This window comes from Pseudopodoces humilis, chromosome 4 (assembly GCF_049639895.1).
Source record: "Pseudopodoces humilis isolate 2021_Gansu_Grassland_sample_001 chromosome 4, ASM4963989v1, whole genome shotgun sequence".
Classification (NCBI taxonomy): domain Eukaryota; kingdom Metazoa; phylum Chordata; class Aves; order Passeriformes; family Paridae; genus Pseudopodoces; species Pseudopodoces humilis.
Window position 1 is genome coordinate 19,069,673 of NC_142203.1, and position 23,200 is coordinate 19,092,872.

The 23,200-nt window shown below is 42.0% G+C and overlaps 1 protein-coding gene across 3 annotated transcripts in view; it reads right to left on the reverse strand.

The window, feature by feature from the left end:
* The window catches only part of MAMDC2 (MAM domain containing 2), a 56,420-nt gene extending 33,884 nt beyond the window's left edge, over nucleotides 1–22,536 (reverse strand). For all 3 annotated transcript variants that reach the window (XM_005532880.3, XM_088054228.1, XM_088054227.1), the window contains exons 1-2: nucleotides 22,501–22,536; nucleotides 22,270–22,383 (exon numbers count right to left, since the gene is read on the reverse strand). In XM_005532880.3, coding sequence (XP_005532937.2) covers nucleotides 22,270–22,383; nucleotides 22,501–22,534 — 148 coding nt within the window. In that variant the 5' untranslated portion in view covers nucleotides 22,535–22,536. The remainder of the gene's footprint in view (nucleotides 1–22,269; nucleotides 22,384–22,500) is intronic.
* Nucleotides 22,537–23,200: the final 664 nt, after the last annotated feature.

The following is a 23,200-nucleotide window of genomic DNA, read 5'->3' on the forward strand; positions in this document are numbered from 1 at the left end:
GAGAATTTACATTTGATTAGATACTCATTTATACAAAAAAGAAACGGAAAGAAATGCCTAACACTTGCGAGTCCTGTTTTGATTTTCTCTGTATTTCCCATACAGGAACAGGAAAGAATGTTATCAGGGTTTCTTAGGACAAAAGTTAATCTATTGATGCCTTCCATGGAATCTCAGAATCCTGATTTTGGGTCTTGACTTTAGTTTTGGGATTTCTTTTTATATTTTATTAGGAAAAAAAAAAATAAAGAGAGAAAAAACAGGTAGAAAAGCAGCACATTTCTGAGACCTGTGAAGTCTTCTTAGGTGGCCAGAAAAAGTTAGTTGAAAATATTAACAACCAGAGGGACAAAATTTTGCAAATGAAATTTGCACATGGAGGCCCCAAGCCCTCTTCCTCAGCTGGATCCTGCAGGTTAGAAAACGCAGCAACAGTGCGGTGGATAACCCAAAATTTTATTTATTTATTTTAAATTTATTTTATTTCACATCTATCTGTGCCTAAAATTGTTACAGTGTCTCTAAGAACCGGGAATGCGGAAGGAAACACGGGACTTTTAAAGCCAGGGTCACACAAGCCGAGTCCTCTTGCGTCCAAGCTCCAGCTCAAACCAGCGGCTCCCCCCCGTTCGTAGGATTTTTTGGGGTTTTTTTTGTTTTTTTCTTGCCTTCAGAGGAGGTTGTTTTGGCAGGTTTGTGGACAAAAAGCAGCAGCAGCCCGAGAAGCTTCATTTCAGCATCAAGACCTGTTTCTGAGTGAATGTTGCAGTGTGTATTTTGCTGGAGCCGTAGCGGCTGGAGGACGCTGTTCCAGAGCTTGGGGAGATGGTTCCTTCCCCCCGGTGAAGAGCTGTAGCACCAGCACCCCATGAACTGACATCGCGGGGCTGGAGTGTCGCGGCTACACCAGCAATCCCGCTACCAGAACTGCTTTGGAAGCTCCTGCCTTCCCGGTTTTTTGATCCAGGGAGAAGGCTGCACCGGGCGGGGTCTGTCTGCCGTGTTCCTTTTGTCTCCCAGACAATGGAGTCGCCTGAGGAGGGCACAGTCTTTGGGGGTCACTCCCTCATTTTGAGTTTCCCCTTGCTCCCCAGGAGTCAGTGACATCTCAGCACCTTTTTAACTAGACTATTAGTGTTAATTTTTGCCTGAACTCTTATTTTCTTCAGGTATATCTCCTCGTATTTGTTTCTCCTCATTGGTGGAAAGGGATTGATTAAAACGATACGGGTAGATAACTCATTTCAGAGTGTCCACAAGAACACAAACAGTGATCTGCTTTTGCCAGAGCTGGTGTTTAATCCCTTCCCCTTGACCCTTAGGAGATTTGCAGCAGCAGTTTCTCCCATGGACAGATGGATGCACTCACAACATATGCAGGGCTGAGTGGAAAAGCCTGGCCCACATTAATGAACATAATGAGACTCAGTCCCGAAGCATTCAGGGTGGTGCCATGATCAAAGCTACTTGATGCTGCGGGGTATAACTGGTGTTTTCTTTCCCATATAGCCACACATTATTTTATTTCTGATAAGCTGTTAGATTCACATCAGACTACCTACATGGTATGCCCTGGGACTAATCAGTGTTGTCATCACTGGAAAAACATTCTGTTCTTTAAGCCTCCTTGTCTCCTCCATAGTTTCTTAAAAGTAGCTCTGTGAAAATAGCTGAGGAGAAGCAGGAGGTGGGTTTTTTGTGTTCGTTGTATGCAGTGACTGACATGCATTGCTATTGTCAAGGTTTTTCTTTCTCTTCTGTGTCTACAGCAAAGGGCAGCAGCAGTTTCAAGCCTAAAGCTGTCACTTCTTTGCAGAAAAAGCCTGTGGTCCCACCCGACCGCTGCTGGCTGCTCTTCCAGGCAGGGAGGGAACCTGAACTCCCCAGCAGATCTGCCCCTCTGCTAGCCATCTTCTTCAGGGAGTCAACACGGCATCCAACTCTCACAAAGCTGCGTAGTATTTATTAAAAACAAACAAATTTTTTAGAAAAGCACTGCCTGGTGTGATGAACACACAGGCAGTTCACCCAGGTAGCCACCCACCTTCCTCTGGCCAAATGGACAAACCTGACACCAGGAGTTCCTCTAGCAGCTTTCCCTCCAGCTCAACTTACTCTACAAACTGAGTCTCCCTACAGGGACTGAAATTAATGATTTAATCTTTTTCTTGCCACATTCATCAGACCAGGCCAGACAACTCCTGTTTGCCAGCCCTGGGCCATAAATTTTCCCAGGCTCTTTTCCCAAAGGATAGCTTAATGAATTAACTATCAGCTCCATCTCCTGCCCTGGCCTTTGCTCCCCCAGGAAGTTCAGAAATACAGCTGTTAGCAAGCGTGTCAAAACTATTACAATTAGCCCTGAAACACTCTGTGACTGTGGCATCGGCTTGCAGCCACTGCCACCCTGGAAAAGTCTTCCAGCCTCCATCCGTCAGCTTGCCTGTGAAGGTCTGGCAAGGGTCCAGCCTGAGCTGATGTTTTCTGCTTCTGATTTAGAGGAGTTGCTCGACTGCACTGGGGATACTTCCTCTCCTTGTTCACATTCAAGTCCCAAGGTCCTTACATCATGCACCAGATCTCCTGTCTCTTCCGAGCCACAAGCATGTGGGATTTTTCCTTTCACAATGACCTCAACTATTTTTATGCACTTTCAGATTTTGTTTCTGTTGCTCCAAAGAGCCAATCAGTCTCAGTAATCTGCTGTTCACACCACTCAGTTCTCATTTTCACGCTACTCATTACATAATTTCGACAACTTTTCATCTGCTAACACAAAGGCTCACAACTTTTTATTGGTCATCTCTGATTTTCCTTGAAACAGCTCTTTCCAAAAGACAGCTCCATGACTTCTATTAGCTGGTATATGTCAACAGAACACAGGTAATACTTGGAGACACAAAATTCTCTGCCATGAATCCCTGGATGGGAAAGAATTGAAAAAAGTGTTTTCTTTATTCTTTGGCATCCTAAATGAGTTTCCATTGCTGTCAGTGCACATGGAATGTTAAAAAGCAGATACAGTAGAATGTACTGTAGAATCACCACACATGTATGTGTTCATATTTTGCATCTCTTTCATTACTAACTCTATTTCTTTGCTAAATCATGTTTCCATCAGGATCAAGCACACAGGGGAATGCACTGTGACATCTCTTCCAGCACAGCTGCTTGCCCTAGTGGACTGCATCCTTCCTTCAGCAGAAAAATATGAAATTTCACTCCTTTGCATTATGTTGTTTATTGACTTTGCTCATCACTCCTTTTATTTGCTTACACAGGTGCACATGGTGTGATGTGGTGGAGTATGCAGGTAATAGATTATGAGGTCTGCTCTGTATTATGTGCACATAACATGCTCTGTGATATGAGCGTAGTAGAGCAGCATTCTTATCATAATGATATGATAAGAAAAAAAACTATCAAACCTGCAATCCACATGAAACTGTAGGCCAGCAGCCCACAGGGAGCCAACATAAGGAATTTGGTGAGCCAGACCATGAAACAAAGGACATCTTGTGTTTTAAAAGGGGGCATTTATGGGGCTACTTCTCCTTGGATCAGAGTGTTAAGAACCGCCATGGGGAGTAAGAGTTGAAGAAAGAGAAGAGATGCTCCAACCCAACCAACCCTGATTTGGTTCCTTCATGTCTGGATTTACATAATCTGGAAGATCAGGCTTTTATGTTGAAAGTAAAGATTTCTTGGTTGAGTAATGTCCTTGTGCTCCAAAGGGGTTAAACTAAAAGCCTGAGGAGTTCACCATCTAAGCCAAGCTCTGAAGCAATCCTAGACTTAATCTGGGAAGCAGAAAAGACTCTGGTCACAGGAAGCAGTGGCCCTGGGAGGGAGAGGGCAAGTAAGCTTTGGAGCTGGCATGAGCAGGGAAAGAAGTCTGCTCATCATGACTTGGCTTTGGTGCATGACAGAGTAGGGTCACAGCATGCACAGGAGGTCCCGGACCAGGTTTTCGCTTGGGGAAATAAAAAAACCTCAACTGGTGGCCTTCTGGAGTACATCTGCAAACCATGTGGATGCACTAAATGCAAGATTATAAAAGCTAAACTTTTCTACTGCCTGGATCTGCTCTCTCGGCATCTGCCGAATGACTTGGCCTACTGCATTACCCTGGAAAACAGCTCATCTGCCTGAATACTTTTCTGTCTCTCTGAGCTACATCAGATAAACTAAAATGTAAACTTTGTCCACAAACCTTATCACTCCAAGGAAAACTACAGATCTGCTTGGGTTGTAGAAATTATGTTTATTCTGATGCTCAGCTGGGCCCCAGGTCCCACACAGATGGAAAAAAAACCTTAAAATCCGTATTTGGTTTCACTGGCATCAGAAGTTGAACTCCTATGAGTTAAGTTTCTTGCTTTACATAAGTGTAGTAGTTTCATATTCTTTTTTTATACCAGAATCATTGGGATAACTGGCAGGCTAATGGTGGGCTGATCAATGATCTCACATCCTAAAATGCAAACAGAACTGCAGACAGGTGAGGCACATATTTATATATATGAGCTGAAACAGCTGGCTATAGAAAGAGCTTACAGGTGAGCTAATCAGATCCTGATGAGCGCTGGCAGTAATTGGTCACAGGTCACCTGAGGGAACTGGCCTCGCCACACCATCAGTTTCCAAAAACTGCTGGAGATCACTGTCTAGTAATGAGTTTATCACTGGCTGCTGTCGAGCTGCCCCTTAGCTCCTGCTCTAGTCACTCAATGGCCACTCTTGAGTAACTGATCCTAAGCAAGAAAGCAGCTGCAGTGACTCATCTTCTGCCCCAGCAAACTTCATCCCAGACAAGGCGCATGCAGTGGTGAAGACTGAACATGCACAATCATGAAACCTTCAGTAAAGGAGCACATCTATTGGTGTTGAACATCACAGCCACATTAGCCCATGACTAACATTTCCTAGAGTTCTACACAATTGCATCCATCAATTAGCCATTTCAAGGACTGGCTTCAGTTTGTTAGGGATGCTTCTAGGCTTGCAGTCCTGTACATCATACCTGCTTGGCAGGGGCTGGTAGCTACTGAGGGTGGGTGTAAGGTGTACAGGCAGACTGAGCCAAAATCCACAAAACTGGAGAAGGGTTTAGCAAAACAGTCCCAAGATATATAACTGTAATCTCCACAACATCTCTTATACACACAGTGGTGAATTTACTGATGGTCTCGATATCCATAAAGTTCATGAAGTATTTTACAGGATGCTCTGGACCTCTGTGGGGAGGGGATGATGCCTTAAGATTCTCTCCCCTGAGTAGTTGCAGAATCCCTGGAAGGAGATTCAGTCATGGAGCTTCTGCTCCAAGCAGGGTAATTGAACTACCCAAAATTAGTGAGGATCACCTAGTATCAAAAGCAAAAAACAACTCCTTGCACATACTCTGATATAAGGAACAAAGACATAGCCAATGGTATGCCAGTCAATGGTATGAATGTTTAGTCATTTAGGACATTGAGGAAGCAGAATTTGGCTTTCTACAGCATATCTAACTGCTGACTGTAAGCAACTGAATTTTGATATATTTATTTTAATTAAAATAGCTAATCAAATCCTTCCTTGTCCAACTCAGCAAACCACCTAACACATCTGAATTCACCTCAGGCCATCGGATGTCACCAGGCACAGGGCTCTACCATCTGTCTGTCCCAGTCCAGTCTTCACACATCTGTCACAATGTCGTGGCTGCTCTGCTTCCCTGTACTAGGCAACAGTCAACAAATTAATTCCTTCAGGCATCCCCTTCAAATGCTCCCCCAGCTGCCCTGGGACAGTTGTCATCACAGATGCTAAGAACTTTATTTGTAACACAAGCCTCAAATATTTCCATGCTTTTTCTAGATTACTTTTGAAGTGAAAAGCTCACGAGAATGCTGGTGAATTTTAGCGTTTTCTGCAATGTCATTCCATTGAATATCCAGTATTATGGTCGGCCAATCACTCACAAAGGAATTCAGCATATCCCATTTGAGCTGTAAGACACATTTTGTCAAGACTGAAGTAAAACCTGAGATATAAATGAGTCATTGAAAAAAATCTATCAGTCAAAATCTGCCAGTTCATGACACTGTTTTCTTCAAGATGTCCTCACTGACTTCTGTTTCACAAAGTAAAATCTTGTCAAAACTTTCCGAAGTAATGAAGTTTATAGCCTCCCATTAGATATTTATTATTATTATAATATTATTATTATTCCCCCTAAGGGATAATTAAGGTTATTAGGCCTTATTCTACTTATTTTATATCCTGAACAGCCTAGACAGGAGGAGACTGAGGGGAGGCCTTATTGTATTCCTCAGCATCCTCAAGGGGGGAAGCAGAAGGGCAGACACTGATCTCTGCATTCTTAAGATCAATGAGAGGACTCAACCAAACAACACAAAGCTGAGTCAGGGGAGGTTTAGGCTGGATATCAGTAAAAGGTTCTTCACCCTGAGGGTGGCTGGGCACTGGCACAGTCTCCCCAGGAAGTAGTCACAGCACCAAGCCTGACAGAGTTCCAGAAGAGTTTGGAAAATGCTCTCAGGCACATCGTATGACTCTTGGGGAGTTCTGAGTGGGGCCGCAAGTTGGACTTGATGATCCTGATGGGACCCCTCCAAATCATCATATTCTGTTATTCTGTGATCTTAGGGTCATCAAATAGACATCAATGAAGTTTAAATCCATAAAACATAAAACTATTTAAATTAACTTACACTCTCTGTGCAAAACCTCACTGGGCACTAAAAAACTATGCTAAAAGAGTGGTTCCCTTGCAAATGTACACCCTACTTTTGAGTACTGTTCACAATGCAATTAAAGAATCCCAAAATGTGCCAGCAGATCTGGCCTCACCTCCTCCCAGCTGGCCATTAGTATCCAAGAGTGGTCTCAGATGGATGCTCAGGTATGAATAAAGTGTAGAATAAGAACACTGTGACACTTCCCTCCTGTTGCCTCCCAGTTCCCGTTGCCATTTTCCAGTGTGGAGGCCTGCCTGTGCTGGTTGTGGTATCAACTGTATGAACACACGAGCCGAGCTAAGCAGCATGTGCCTCGCATTCATTTTGAATAAAACCAAACTATGTAGAAAATAAATGCTGCAGAAATAACTTTGCTCTATCTGCCAAGCTTTGTGTGGTCTTTCTAAAAACAGTCCTTAGTCCATGTTTTCTGAGAATGCTTTTCAGTGTCATATTTGCCATAAAGTATAACTCAGAAGTTGAGACAAGGCAAATGCTGGAACACTTGAAGGCATTACCAAAGTTCATACAGCATAAACAAACAAATGCAGTGCTGGTCCCAACACATTTTCTCTCTGTTTGCAGCTTCCCCAGGAAGAGCAAATTCTCTACTGCAAAAGTATTTTCTGCAAACACACGTCCCTTGAGGGGAAATGGGAACCAGGAGCTCGCGCTGGGCGCATGTGAGTGCTCCCATACTCTGCTCACAGCACCAGCAGGAGTGCTGGCATGTCTGGCTGGTCACTGGCAGTGACTCACGGCTTTGTTTCTAGTGAAACAATGCAAGAAACAGATTTTCAAGCCTGTCCCTGCAGCTGATCCCTCCAGTTTTGCCTGTTACCCTGCGTGGTCAGAAACTTCTGCTGCTTGCAGAGAAAGCTCATTGTTTACTCAAGAAATCTGCAGTTGTGCTCATCCAAAAAGTATCAATGGACATCTCTGGGGATACAGAAACAATTAATCCCTTATTAAATGTTAATGAGCAATTAGACAAGCTGGACAACTGTTATTTTGGGTTCAAATTTCATACACAGGCTGCTTGACTCTTAAGAGCAAAAAGGTGCAGGAATGTATTTTCCAGCCTCTGCTCCAGACTACAGACTCAAATAACATCAACAGCTGCTCCACAACACACACACACACACACACACACAAGACATTTGCCATGAATAATGGCACCAGTGCAACCTTCTCTCCTTCTCCCCAGCCTCTCCATCTACTGTGAAGCAGGAGAAAGACTCACTTCCAGAGCACACAGAGGGGGAAACTCCCAGAGCTGCTGCAGCTCCACACCTTAGAAGAACCTGAGAGTAAACTAGGCCACAAGAGTAGATGCTTGCCAAGTTTTATCTTGGAAAACAAGAAGAATACTTATAACTGTTGGGAACTCGGAAAAAACAAAAAGACAGCTTTTCAGTGCATGATACTGAAGTAACCCAAAGTACTGAGCCAGTATTCCTATAGCTGCAGTGCTCTGAGGAAGGAAAGAAAGCACAAGAACTCACGTACCAGTCTTCAAAAGCCTGGTCTCTAAAGCTACCAAGAAGCTTATACAAGCTGACCTTGTATGAAACAACCATCTAAGGCAAAAAATATTCATATTCTGAATTTAGGAAAATGTAATAACACAAGAATGCTGCAAAGAACTTTGCTATATATATATATATATATATATATATATATATATATGTAAAATGGAGTGGGGGTGTTAATAAAATGCATCATGCAAAGAGGTAACTAACTTTCCTGAAAGATTCTGTAAGATTGATAAAGGCTCCTGGTCAAAAGGAATGATGTCAGAGGATCTGCAAAAACTTACCAAATTTTGTTGGTAAATTACAACCTTTGCAAGGAAATTGGTGTTTGTCCCTGACCTCCCATATAAACACACAGCAGTGGGTTTTGGATAAAGGGGTAGGAATAAAGAGAAGAGGGAGAGAGATGTTAATTTAAGAGGGAGAGAGAGAGAGAGAGAGAGAAAGGAAGAAAGAAAAAGATCTGTCCCGGCTCTAGTATTGAACACAGCTGGGGTGTCCAGGCTCCTGAGAGTGCCCAAGCACCCTGGCTTTGTGGAGTTACCTTTCTGCAGGTAAATTACCCTTTCTCTGGAGATAAACTTCTTGCCTTCTATGCAAATCAGTTAACACACACAGTACATTCCTTCAGACCTTTATGGAAATAGTTCAGAGGGCTTCAGCAGATTTTGGTGGTCTTGATTTCCCCCTACAATCCATATGCACTTCTTGGCCTCAATTCTGTGCCTGCAACTGTACTGTGTTGTGCTTATCTCCACATTATTATTATTAAATATTATGCAATTGTGCAATAAGCCAGTGAGATAGGAGAATAAAGCAGTGAGTATAGAATAGCTCATTGCAATTGGTGTTTTAAAAGCAATTAATTTAATTAATTTTTTTAGTTGAAAATTAAAAATATGTTATAACTGGAGAAAAGAGCAAAATCAATTATTTGGAGTATTACCTATATTATCTCACACCTTATGGCGCTTTGGTTGTGGATGCTTGCAGACTGTTGCTGACATAAGACTATTGGTATTAGCTAGAGTTGATGAGCAGCAGAAATGGTTGATAGAGGATTGACAAAGGTCTCAATACTTCACAATTTTTATAATTCTCTCAGTTTTCTGGAAAAAAATTAATTTATTTTTTGGCAATATACTGCTATAAAAAGTTGGAAGAGATGAAGTGACTGGAAATCAACCAGATGCCATGACTCCTGGTTAAATTTTGAAATTCCATGCTGCATATCAATTCTTCTTTGACTTGGATTCCTTCAGCACCCTTTTCAAGAGATTTACTCTGCTCTACCTGTCTAATTGCATTCATGGCTTTGGACAATCTACCACTCCTAAACTCTCATCCATGCCTTTGCAGGGCTGTTTCATGTCACCTTCCTCAGGGGACAAGAGGAGCACTAATGGAAACCTGCAGCAGATCCACCGGGCACACCACGCAACCTCCTCAGTGACTTGTGCTTAAATGCACAGACACCCTGGCCCAGTAAAGCCTGCAAACATCTCTCCCAAAAAAGCCTTACAGGCTGCCTTCTTCAATCAGGCTAAAGTGAAACATTCCTGTGAGACCCTTCTATCTGCCACCCTTCCCTGCCAGAACTGCAGCACAGAACAGCTCATACACGCACTGTACAAAATCAGATGGATAAAACCACTGAATTAGAAAAAAAATCTTAGGAGGATGATTCAGCTAGTGCAGATGTCCAGCAGATAACAATTCAATTTTCCAGCAAACTTCAAAGATAAAGTAGGGTTTTTTTTGTCTTTTCACAGAATTGTTTGAATATTTTCAGGCTGTGGACTTCATTGAAACTTCTTACTGCTCTGGGCTTCAGCTTCCTCTCTCCAGTGGACTAACCTGCAGGTCAACCATAGGCATAGCAATGAAACTCCCTTCTAAATGAACAACTAACAGAAAACACAAAATAGTCACTCTCTCAAAAAAAAAAAAAAATTTAAAAAAAAGCACAAAATCTAAGCAACCATTAAAAGATAACTTTTTAACTAACAGAAAAATATCTAGCTGACCCAGCGTAGAAAAATATTCTCATTCTTATGTTAGTAAGGGATGATTGATCACATACCCTATTTTTGGCTTCAGCATCCATCAGCTGTGAATTTATATTCACTTTATATTCACTCCAAATTTATATAAAAACAAACACTGATTACAGTTCTCTGGTTTCCACCTACATGTGGTAGTCCAAACTACACATACCACTCATCTTATTTCCATATAAGACAACTTCACTGTGCAATGTTCTCTCTTCTTGTTCAAACAAACTACAGTTACTGCCCTAATAACTCACAGTTTAAAATAACCACTAGAAGTGGCTATATTTAGAGAACGATCTGGTATTGGTATAAAGCCTCTCATGTTTCCACTCAAGCACATAAGAATATCCTCAGCCAGGAAAGAAATCCCTCTGTGAAAGGTCTTGTAAGAATTCAAATGCAAAGCAATGACTGTATAGGAACTAGAAAAAATTCATTCATTTGACTTCCTCCTGCTTGTTAGTGAGCTTCAACTAAGCTTTTACAAAGCACAGCTTAGATTAGCACTGCCTACCTGTATGAATGCATATTTAAAATGTTTAAAGGTCACCCTACTCAAAATGCTATAAACAACATCTTTAAATGAAGCATTCCGTAGCTACATGTAAGTTTTTGAGGATGTCTATGAAGATGTTAATACCTGACAGTAAGCACTGTGAAGGTCAATATTAAGCTGCAGATGCAAACTTTAAGCCAACCTGTATATTGACATAGACTAGAAAACACGCTTTATTCTGTATAGCGTCAGATTTTATCATTGCTTATGCTCAGATTATCATGTCTCTAAGGCCTACTTCTAAGGGGAGAAAAGATCTAGTATATCAGTTTTCTTAAAAGAGATATTGCTGCTATACTTGTTATAATTTTAAAATCAAGGTACCAGGACAACTACATTTGCAGTTTGCATTTGGGTATCTCTGGGTACTCTAGCACTCAAGGCAGACTTGACTTTCCTTAAGAACTCAGGAATTGACACAACCAAAAAGTAGTTTACACTATGGAAAACTAAATTCAAATTTGTTCACAGCTAGGGGAGTAAACTAAACTGTAGCTTAAAGCCAGAGCAGGACTAAAAGTTCCTAATTTTCTTGTAGTATATATTGAGTTAATTTTCTAAACTGAACAGCTAAGGATGACACCAAACTGTCAGGCTCTACAACGGAAAATTATTTACTATAGTGTAGAGGCAAAATATAACAACAATGGCATAACTCCAGTTCTACTACGGATTCTCACAGTTGTTCTACTGTAATCATACAGGACAAAACTGACTATCACCTGACACTTGGGTACACAAATACGATTCTCCTGGGATAAAAAATATCTCAGGAAGATTGTGAAGCATGAAGAAATATGTCAGCAGGTAGCTGGTTCCAGCTCCTTCCTAGAGCTTGCAAATGACTGTGACTGTTTGCCACAAGTGTGTACATGTCTGAGGCAGGGAATACAACTTGCTGTATACCAGGCATCTGGCACTCAGAGGAAGGAGAGAAGAAAGGACTTGCTAGGAGCAGACAACACCAATAACTACTGATAATGAACTGCAGGTCAGCTTGAGGCTTGGGAGAATTAAGGACTCTATTTCCCAAACAGATGCAAGGGAGAGAGCACAGACTGCATGTTTCACCACTCGCCTGAACCTAGTCTGATGAGCTGAGAAAACACAGAGTCAATATCCATTCATTCATCTGCTTTCCTGCAGCATAAAGTGATGCCAATTACCATCAACTCTCTCATATGGCCTAACATGAACTCAATTCCCTTTGGCCAAACAGCTGCAAAACTGTGGTCTCAGTCAAGGAGGTTCATGTGCAGAATGATGTGCCAAGAGTGATTAAATGGAGAACAACTATTTTGCTAAAACCTCCTCAGGATAACAACCATGTCTAAAAAAGAACATGCCAAAGACAAGCTTTCAAAAGGCAATTACTAAAAAAGTAGGAAATTATAAAGAACAGATCCTGTCATAAAATGCATCAGTGCTCTACACTTTAACCTATCCACTTCTCATGCAATTCTGCAGCCATAAGCATTAGAAACATTAGCTATGAGACAACCAAGCTCCAAAGATACCACTAAGTAGCAAGTTCCCCATATCCTGCTCAGAACTAGACATCACTTATCTAACAGATCTCCAACTCATTTCTTCTCTTGCATAAGGGTACAGAGATTTCATATATATATATATATATATATATATAAATGGATCAGGCATCTACACATAACATGTGACTATTCTGTTCAATTCTTAACTTTAAAAGGAACCAGAAATTCTTATGTTCTTTTACTGTGCGTGAAGATATCTCTGGAAGACCACTGCAACAGGGCTTTTTTAACTTTCAGTCAAAAAAATATAAAGATATCACAGAATCACAGAATACTTGAGGTTGGAAGACACCTCCAGAAATCCTCTGTTCTGACCCTCCTGCTCAAGCAGAGCCACCTACAGCCAGGTGCTGAGGACCATGTCCAGACAACTTCGTAATATCTGCAGCAATAGATTCCACGGCCTCCCAGCCACCCTCACAGTGAAAAAGTGCTTCCTAATGTTCAGAGGGAACATTCTGTATTCAGTGCATGTGCCCACTGCCTCTGGATCTGTCACTGGGTACCACTGGAAAGAGCCTGGCTCTGTCCCCTTTGCACCCTCCCTTCAGGTCCTTCTACTTATTTGTAATATAAACTTCCCCCTCAAGCCGCCTTTTCTCCAGACTGAACAGTCCCAGCTCTTGCAGACTATTCTTATATGAGAGATGCCCCACTCTCTTAATCATCTTCATGATCCTTCATTGAGCCCTCTCCAGTATGTCGCTCTTACACTGGGAAGGCCAGAATCGGACAAGGCCAGAACTGGATAGAACTCCAGACAGAGCTTGAGTAGTGCTGAACAAAGGGTAAAGGGTCACTCTTGAGCTGCTGGCAGCACTGCTAATGAAGCCCAGGACACCATTAGCTGTCCTTGCCACAAGGACACATTGCTGGCTCATGTCCAACCTGGTATCCACCAAGGCCCCCACGGCCTTTTCTGCCTAGCTGTTTCTAACTAGGCCACAACATAGAACACATGGAATGTTCTCCCAAAAGACCCTCCAGTGCCCACAGGTCTTGCAGTATCCATAAAGATTTTAGGTCAGACGTGACAGGTTCCTATAACTCTTTGAGGTGGGTTGGATTCCTATAGCCAGGCACCAGCCTGACCAACTAACCCCAGAATGAACAGACCGATGTTAAAGTGGAGTTTGCTGCATTCCGCAGTTCCCTAACCAAGAGAAAGCACGCATCCCACCTGCTGACTCCAGCCTTTTTCAATGGCCTTCTCAAATCCTGCTCGTGGTAATTTGTGACAACCAAGAAACTATGTTCCAGGCTGGAATAAACACTGTTTAGCAAATGTGAAAGAGGCCTGTGAAGGGAGTCACATTTTCATTGTCAGATCTACAAATGAATTAGTAAGTGCATTAGACAGTTAAGGTTCCCCACCTATGTATCAGCTGAGGATTTCTACTGCAAGTGTAAAGTGCTTTGTGGAACACTTAGAATTTTACCAAAGAGAAGTGTTTACAGAGTAAACCTAAATTTTGTTTAGTGTATTAGGACATGATCTTTAATGTTATTCTTAGAAAACAGGGAAATTCACAGGGAAATTCTGCTTATTCACGGATCAGGTATGGCTGTCGGGCTTCCTTGCCCTAAAGGCATAACATCTTGCCACAAATGCATTAGCATTTCCCTAGACTTCCCTGTCATGCAGAAAAGCCTGCTCCAATCTTTTTGAACCATGAGGGATAACCAAGGCAACAGTTTCCCAGTATTGATAATTGCTAGTGATGTAACATCCAAAAAATAAGAGAATCTGAAAGATGAAGAATTACTTCCTTCAATAGTTTTGTATCTCACTATGGTTTTGTATACAACAGCTGTAGCCTGCCCTTCCATTTATGTAGCTCTTTATGCATTTTTAATATCAAATACAGTCTGTGGGCCAGGAAATTTGGAGAAACTTGGCTTGTCACAGCAGTGCCTCTTTAAACATTTTAATGGTTTGCTAATTGAAAACTGTGAAGACTCTGTTTCCTAATAGACTTTGGCAAATGTTTCAAATGGAGATCTAATTACAATGATTCATGGTTATTTTCATACTAGACTCACAAGGTTTTCAGAACAGACTGAAGTGCTAGTAACATGTAGCTCATAATTTATCAGAGAATATATCTATTTAAAACAGCATTCAAAGTGCACCAACACAATTACTCACACTTGTAGAGTAGTCTCAAATACTGATCTAGAGCCACATTTGGCAAAGGAAAATGTGTTGGAGGAAAGGAACAGCCATACAGTGTAGAAGACACTCTGTTAATCACAGACCACTAAATTGTTACGTAAAATTGTAGGAATCATTGGTTTGATTACGATGCAAAGTAGGACTACAATAATCACACGTGAATCTCTTGCTGTCTAGAGACACAGTGAAGGATGAGGCAAAAGAGGCTAACTCTTTTCAAAATGGGAGCAATAAAATTCTTCAAATGATATAAAGCATTCTAAGAAATCAAAGCATTATACAAAATTACATGGATGACTGTGGCCTTTGATCTGGCCTTCTGCAGCATAACTGCTAAAAAGTATTATTAAGACAGTAAAAACTCAAACATTAAAGGAAAATCTCTCTAATTTTTAAAACACATTTTCTTGAGATGTAACCATAGATGATTTGGCCCTGTTTGGTAAGTTTAATCAGTCAAGTAATTGCTTTGCTAGTACTGCTCTTGCACACAGTGACTGGGGACAAAATGTCTCAGAAGGTAATGCAATGGGAGAACTCCGAAAAAAGCGAACAAAACCAACTAGTTGTAACTAGTTTGGACTTACTTTTTTTATAGGCTTCCAAGTATTTCTGCTCATTAGCATCCTATATAATAAGATTATTAGGACATTTTCAGGCTGATTCTATTAAAGTTTTGAACAGTCTGTACCATGTGCAAGACGAACAAGTCTTCTTTACTAGCAGAAATGCTCCTGGAGTGACTGTGATCATCCTTTCACCACAAGTGCAAGCTTACTTTTCCTCACTAGAGATCTTGACTCATGTTGGATCTTGACCAAAATGTACAGTGAAAATTTCTTCCCTTCCCTCCAAAAAATGAACTGGCAAATAACTGGCGTTCCTCTTCATTATCGAAGATGACTACATATGTAGTGTAATAGGTGCAACAACCACAGTTCTGACTGACAACACTTTTACTGATAAAAAAACTTGTGCCATGCTGCATCTTGAAATTCCTGAAAGAAACTTAACTTTTGTTCATTTGCATCTTCCATTCTTTTTCAGAAAGCTGAAAATATTTCTAGCAGTTTTCATCAAGTGATTTCCATGTCTGTACTTGAATTTTAGCAAACTTCAACAACATCTGTAAGGCTAAGGGTTCCTTGCAAGTAATCAAGAAATTTTTTTGATTAGGGTGATTCTACCTCCATCACAACTCCCAAATACTCTTTTGCCCTCCTACAGTTTTTTGGTTTTTTGTGTTGTTGTTGTTGTTGTTGGCTTCTTGTTGTTGTTGATGAAGTTCAAGTGGCGAATTACCTATTTTCAGGTTTTTTTCACACAAAACAAAGTCTAGCCTATTGTCAGAAGTGCAAGGTATATTCAGTAAACATTCATTTTCTAAGAGTCATCCTCCCTCTCTTGTGGCCAAATTCCGTGGCTCAGTGTAAAACTCACTACAGCAGTTGTTGACTGTGTAAGCACAGAATCAGTAACAGCTGTACATGGAAATACACTTATGAGAACATTATTATTCTGTGGAGAAGAGGAATGCTTTGAAACCCATCTCTCATGAAGTGACTCACTGACAACAATTTAGGCTTTGTTTGTTCCCCTGCTGCAAATGGAAAGGCCAGACTTATCACAAGTGTCATCATGCATAAGCAACTGCTGCTGAAGCTCTCGATGGACATAAAGTCCTCTCAGCTGTCTTTTTTTTTTTTTTTTTTTTTTTTCACAAGACCTGCCTCTGAAGATGGGGAAAAAATATGCTAATAATGTGGGAACAGTTCAATAAAAATGCTATTACCCAGCAGCCTAGGATGGAAGTCATACCTGGGAAAGCAAAATGTAAAATTTCATACTGGGGTCAGCAAGACAAGGGATAGGCTGGAGCAAGATGGAATGCTCCTCACACATGGTACTGCTGAGCTGCCAGTGACAGCCTGAATAGGAAAGTAGTATGAAGAAACAAGTTGCTAACACAAGAGTGGTGGGTGTGTAATCAAAATTGAGTGTACAGGAGAAATGGCATCAGAAGTAAAAAAAAAGAGGAACATGAGATTCTAAGTGTAAAAGAAGTGTGTGAGTCAGCCTTTCTTTCCCCCCGCATCAGGAAGGACAGCTGTCACTCCAAAGTCAATTACTTTGGCCCAGAACACCAACATTTTAGTTATCAGGTCAAGGCAAAGCAGACCATGTGCCAATCTAACAGCTTCTACCCTCCATCAGACAATACACAATGCAGAGACAGCCTGGCTACATGTTTGGAAATCCCAAATGAATAAGCTCCTGTGGCAGGGTGAATTTATCAGCTGAGAACTTGCCAGCAAACAAGCACTGGAGTATGCCAGGCTGGTTCTGCTGCAGCTAGGTACAAGCTAGTGCAAGTCTCCTTGACTCCCAAGTACACAGTGATCTCACAACAAACATATGAGACCACTTGTCTCATCTCAAGAATTGTACAAAGCCAGCAATGTTATAATATTTTCTCCATTTTCAAATGACGTACTTCCCAATGCACAGGAAAGTGTTGTAGATAGATGGAAAGAAAACTTATACTTCAAATGTGCTAATTTATTTGCCAACAGGTTTGTAACGGAGCATGACAGAGCACACATCAGACATGAACTGTGTTTGCTGCACCACAAAATCTAGGATTGCCAATTATCACCTGCTTCTTTACTCTGCATATTACAACCACATGATGTGACATTCAAGATCAGTGAGTTCAGATCAAAAGATCAAAGGAGGTCAATTTTAAGTCACATGGCACAGCAGTAAATACAAGCTATTTAAATGGTATGCAGGCAGTGTTTAGATTTGAGATTCCTTATGTTGCTGCTCTCGTGCCTAACTTATCTAACGGCCTGCAATAGTTGTCCTGTCACTTGAAATTATTTTCTACATCTTTTTATGTATAGCTATGTGACAAATATGTTCCAAAAGACAAACTTCAGTTTCCTGAAACTGTTCTTAGTGATGTTGCTTGCTCACCCATTTTCCATAAATTGTCACCTGATGGATTCCTGTTTGGCGTGTATCACAGGAACAGCACCTTGGAACATCACAGCAAAAATAGGCATATGCTTTAAAAATAAGAAAATAAGGCCATATTTGTATGTAATGTTACCTATTACATCACTCTTCTGAGTGAAATCAATCTCTTTTCCTTCAAAATACTGCAGACAGAGGAAATATTAAGACCCCTGAAATACATGCTATTAAAATGCATTCTTGGTCATATATGAAGAACTACACACTTCCAGAATTTTTGAAGGAAAGCAACTCTCACAAAACTATGCATTTGAAGCTGTCAATTACCGTACGAGAGCCAGGTGCACACAGCTGTATCAACTACCAGGTATACCTTTAGTGCTTCAGTTCCACAAAACTCATTAGGCAATGCATGGGCACATTAAACAATGATCACTTGCACATTGTTAATGTAAACAATCTCTTTTCCCTATAGGTTGCTGTTGTAATAGACAAGTTTCTTATCTAGTGCTTAAATCCAAGCAAGCAGATGCCACATAGCAACTCCATTAGAGCAGATTTAAGCTGACAGCTTAAAAAATGCACGCTATTTTTAGCACTATTAAATTGGTCTCTGTTAGAGTGAAGGGCAATGGAAAACAAAACATACCCACAGTTCACACAAAGTGCTGTACAGATATTCTAAGCAAAAATGTAAACTTTGTCCAGAGTCACAGGAAAGACAAGCCATAATTATTGTGTTTAATGAAAGTTATCCATAATAATGTTGTGAGCAGGATGGTCTTACCATCAGGTTATGGCTAGCTCTGTGCTAGACATGGCTAAGAAGAATGCAGAAAATGCCCAAACCTAACACTTTAGAATGCCTACAGTTGACCCAAGGCTGTGTTTCCTACTGCTGTTGTAAGTGGATCTGCAAGTTTTATTTACTGCTCTACTGAGGATTACTGCCTATTAAACACAGCATCTTCCTTTGCTTCAAAGACCATTTTGCATTTGCAAAGCATGTTTGTCCTCTAAAATAATTGAGCAATTTTATTGAAGAAAATCTCAAGATTATTTGGTGAATCTTACCCTACACAGTTTGACAGTATGTATTAGAATTAACTGGTGCTTCCCTTGCTCACGCATATGCTGCTGACAAAGAAGTGAATTCTTGTGGTAATCAGCCACTATGCATCTACAAAGCTTTATGCCCCAAAATAACTGGACATGAACTCATGCTCAGTACACCTGTAGGTGTTAGTAGAACCAACATGGTATTCAAACTTCTCAACTATCTCTAACTACTACAATAGTGATGAATATAGATGTGATTTCTAAATTTCCTATCCATTGGTTGAGTCCAGGAGTTTAATCTTTGCCCTATATTCTGAACTTAAAGATAAATTATTTTTTCAGAGGCATCATGAAGGCAAGAACATTTCTGAGGGCATGCCTACACCACTGAAATGAAAATCGACCATTGTCCCCCCTGTTTATGTATAGGAGAAATTCACATAAAGCTTTCAGATCTTATCACTGATAACATACAAATTCATCTGTTGCTCCTTTCAGAACCAGGATTACACATTATGATGATTTCTTCTTGAGCAGCAGCATTACTATGTTTCTTCTGTAGTTGGTATCCTACAGACACATGAAGCAGAATATGTTTCATGGAAATTTCCCATGCTATGCTGAAAACAGAACTGGCTCGTTAGGAAACAAGCTGCCCCAAGCCTGATGCTGTACTTACCCAGCCTGGGCCATGACCTCAGTTGGGTGTGCTTCCCAGCCATAACAAGTCTCACTAGAAATTTGTATCTGCAGCTTCTTCTGTGTATTACATTTTTCCTTGCATGGTGTTTGTCTGCTAAAATCATTACAGTTCTAAAAGGCAACCATCGAGCTAGCCAGCAACTGAAAAAGCTGACAGTTAAAAAAAGCTGCTTGATATGTTTGAAGGTCCTATTCCTGAGTTCAGAGTCATGTGAGAGAGCTTGTGGTTTACAGAGGGTTTCACTGAAGCACAGATCTTATGGGAGCACAGGTCGACTGGACAGATGACTGAATTGTTTCTTGTGTAGCTGCTCCTACAAACAGCCACTTCACTAGGGCTTTATTTACCAGTCTTGAGTAAAGCACTTAGGAGTGAAAGAGCAATCACTGAGTATTTTCTTTTGAGTTGCACTTGATTAAAATGGGTGCTAAAATGCCAGTTACACATATCAGAACTTTAGCTAAAAAAATGTATTTTAAATTACGAAAATTCTAAAATTTGACAAAAAAAAAAAAAAACTTGTATGCTGGAACTACCAGAACACTAAAGAGAAGCCAGGAACTTTTAAAACAGCAGCTGAACCTTAAAAACATATTTATTTAAGTGAGATTGTGTAGCTGTAAACGAAAGCAAAAATTATTCTCACACTTCTTTTCTGTGTGCCTGGCCCATCAGAAGATACTGGCTTCCTTGGCAACTGGGCAAAATACTTTCAAGTATGGAGTGGAAATTTCTGGGCATGGTTTTAGTTATATTTACATCACCTTGACAGTTTGGCACAATACTACACTATTGAGAGATTTATAAGATGCAAGAACTTGCACTGCAAGTCAGATAATTCCTGTGAAAGACCAGCTGAATGTAATTCTATACCACAAATAACATTTTAAAATAATAAAGCAACTTTGGAGCAATGCAAGGAGAAGTGGAACAGTTCAAAGCTAAGCTGTCTCTCCTGTTCTTAACTTCCTCTGTTGTCCCAGTAAATTACCACAAGTACATACACTGACCAGCACATACCAGGACACAGTGCTGCCAAAAGGGGCATGATTTTATAAGAAAAGAATGAAAGAGCGTCTAAGGAAGACTAGTTTTGCACACCTGCTGTGTAGATTTGAATGAATTATTTTCAGCTAGATTTAGCTGTGATTCTATGAATGCATTTCTGAGGAGACTAATATCATAACTTGTGTGCCAAATGTTTGCACGGAATGTCTTGCTATGATCAAATTACAGACTGCAGAAGAACTGTTTATAATGGAAATGCTGACAGAACTATGCTTATTACGAGAGCTGGTATACCACATATCCTTCCAGAGTGTAACAGTTCAGTTATGTATCTCTGGAAATGAGATGAGCAGTTACAGAAGTGGTGCAGCCACTGGTGTATTTGTTTGTACAGAAGATAAAACTACAGTAACAAAAACTGTTCCGTGCACCAAAAAAAAAGGCAGCTTATGGCTGATCCAAACCTCTAATCAAATGTCCTTGTATCTTGAAGCACTATTGTGTGGATGTGCACAACATGATACACACCCATTTCTGCAGGTTTTGTTCCCAGCAACTCCCAGTCCCTTGGAGCTGAATCAATACCACTACCATGTGGCTCCCTGTAAATCACAAGGAGGAAGTGCTGCCTTGCAGACAGATAGACAAAGACGGCATGGTGCTAGGAGGCATAGCTGGGATAGCAAAGATTGTTACTAAATTTCCACTAGTGCCTTCAAAAATACAGGAAAATCTATGTATATTTAAATAAATAAATAAATGAAAAATATATATATATATATATATCTAATAAACAGGAGAAAAAGCAAGTATTTAAATTATTACATCCTTGCACGCTTTTCTGAGTTAGGAACTTTCGTATATTCTCAAAGCCTACTGACTAATCTAAAAAGTAACAATGAAGGTGACTTATTTTGCATAGGTGAGAACTGGGTATGAATCAGGGGGGGAAAAAATAGTTTTTGTCAACTGAGAGACAAGTGGAATACAAAGCTGGACTGGCCAGTTTTGAATGGAGTACTGATTAATGGGTCTTGAGGGGGTGCCTGTCTCTTTCTATCTGTACTCACCTCTTCATTATTCTTGGCACCTGTTTTTGGGCTTAAAAACTTTAAAAACACACAGTCCCTTTTTCTGTCTGAGCACAGCTTTCACTTCATGAATGACAATTTGGTGAACATATAATTAAAATTGAATTATTTTATTACCCAGTTACAACTATGTTCTGTTTAGTCTTTTGTTCATACAGATTCTGTCAAAAATTGGAGCCCACACTCAAAACTTAACAAGAAGTAGTTACAGTTGCATGGAAACACTGTGCAGTGACTGAATTTTGTTTTCTTTTCGATAGCATTAAGTCTTGTAAAGCCCAATGCAACTTACTGAAAGACTCGGCTTTTTCTGTTGAACTGGAGGTACTATGAAACGGAGAAAAGTCTTAATTGTACATGATTGTAAATATATCATTGCCAAAGATTGTCTCTTGCCCTGGAAATGCATCCGCTTTTGGCACAGAACCCAAAATATATTTAGAAAGAAAAATAACGCAGCTTAATAGAAATGCGGCAGATGTGACTGGTTTTTTAGAAAGAGGATTTGATAAAAGACACCTTTTCCCAACAAAAAGTGAAAGACAGGGAAAGAAAGGAGATTTCTGAGGCATCCTGCAGAAACCTGCGGAGACAGCTGTGCCGGGGGAGTGCAGACGCCTCCCCGCAGGGCCTGCCCATCACCAGCTGTCAGGGGACTGTCACCCGCACGGGAGGAACTCGTCGGCGGCTGCCCCCCGGGGAAAACCGAGCGGCGCGGCACCGCCGGCAGCAGCGGCAGCCCGAGATGCCGCCGCCCCGCCGCGGAAAGGTGAGCGCGGGGGAGCTGCGCCCGGGAGCGGCAGCGCTCTCACCTTCCCCGTGCAGCGTCCAGGGCAGATGCGCGTAGTCCCACTGGTAGCCGCAGGCGCTGTCCTCGAAGGTGCACGACCCGGGCGAGAGCAAGGCCGCTCCGGCGAGCCGCAGAGCTGCAAGGACAAAACGAGACGCGGTCACGGTGCGCCCGGCCCGGGGGCCGCCGCCGCCTCCGGAGCAGCGCCCAGGCTCGTCCCGGGCTGGCGGGAGGAGTCCCCGCCGCCGCTTACCGTGCGCGGCGAGCAGGCAGAGCCGCAGCACCATCCCCGCCGGGGGGCCGGGCGGGGGGCGGGGGGGAAAGCGGGGCCGGGGCGGGAGGGGAGCGCGGCAGGGAAAGCGCGGCGGGCGCTCGGCACCCCGGCGGGGCGCGGGGAGGGCAGCGCGGCCGGGCAGGCTGGGGAGGGACGGGGAGGGCCCGCGGACAGCGCGGGTGGGCGGCCCGTCCCACTCCTGTCGCCGAGCGGGGTCGGCCCCGGGACAGTGGCCCAAGGTCGGAGTGGCTGAGGCGGGAGTGCTCTCCAGAGTGGGGGTGCCGCCTCCTCTCCGGGGAACCTGCGGAAGAGAATCACCCCCAGCACAGCGAAAATGTGCTTCCTTATGGCTTTTTTTTCCGCGTGTTTCAGCTTGTGCACGGTGCGTTGCTCCTGTCATTGCGTACCATCGCTGGGTACCACTCGAAGAGCTTGGCTCTGCCTGATGTACTCCCTGTCAGGTGTTTGTGCACAACAGTAAGATGCCCACTCAAACACATCTGCTGCGGACAAAGGGGTTCCCATCCCATCAGAGCTCCTGTGTTATCACAGCTTGCCCTTCCATCCCTCCCTTCCACAAAACCTGCCCTTCCAGAGGACCATGGCAGGGTACCTAGGCACTTTTAGCTAAGAATGGTCCAGCAGCTGCTGAGATGCTCCAAGTGCTGTAGTTTATAGG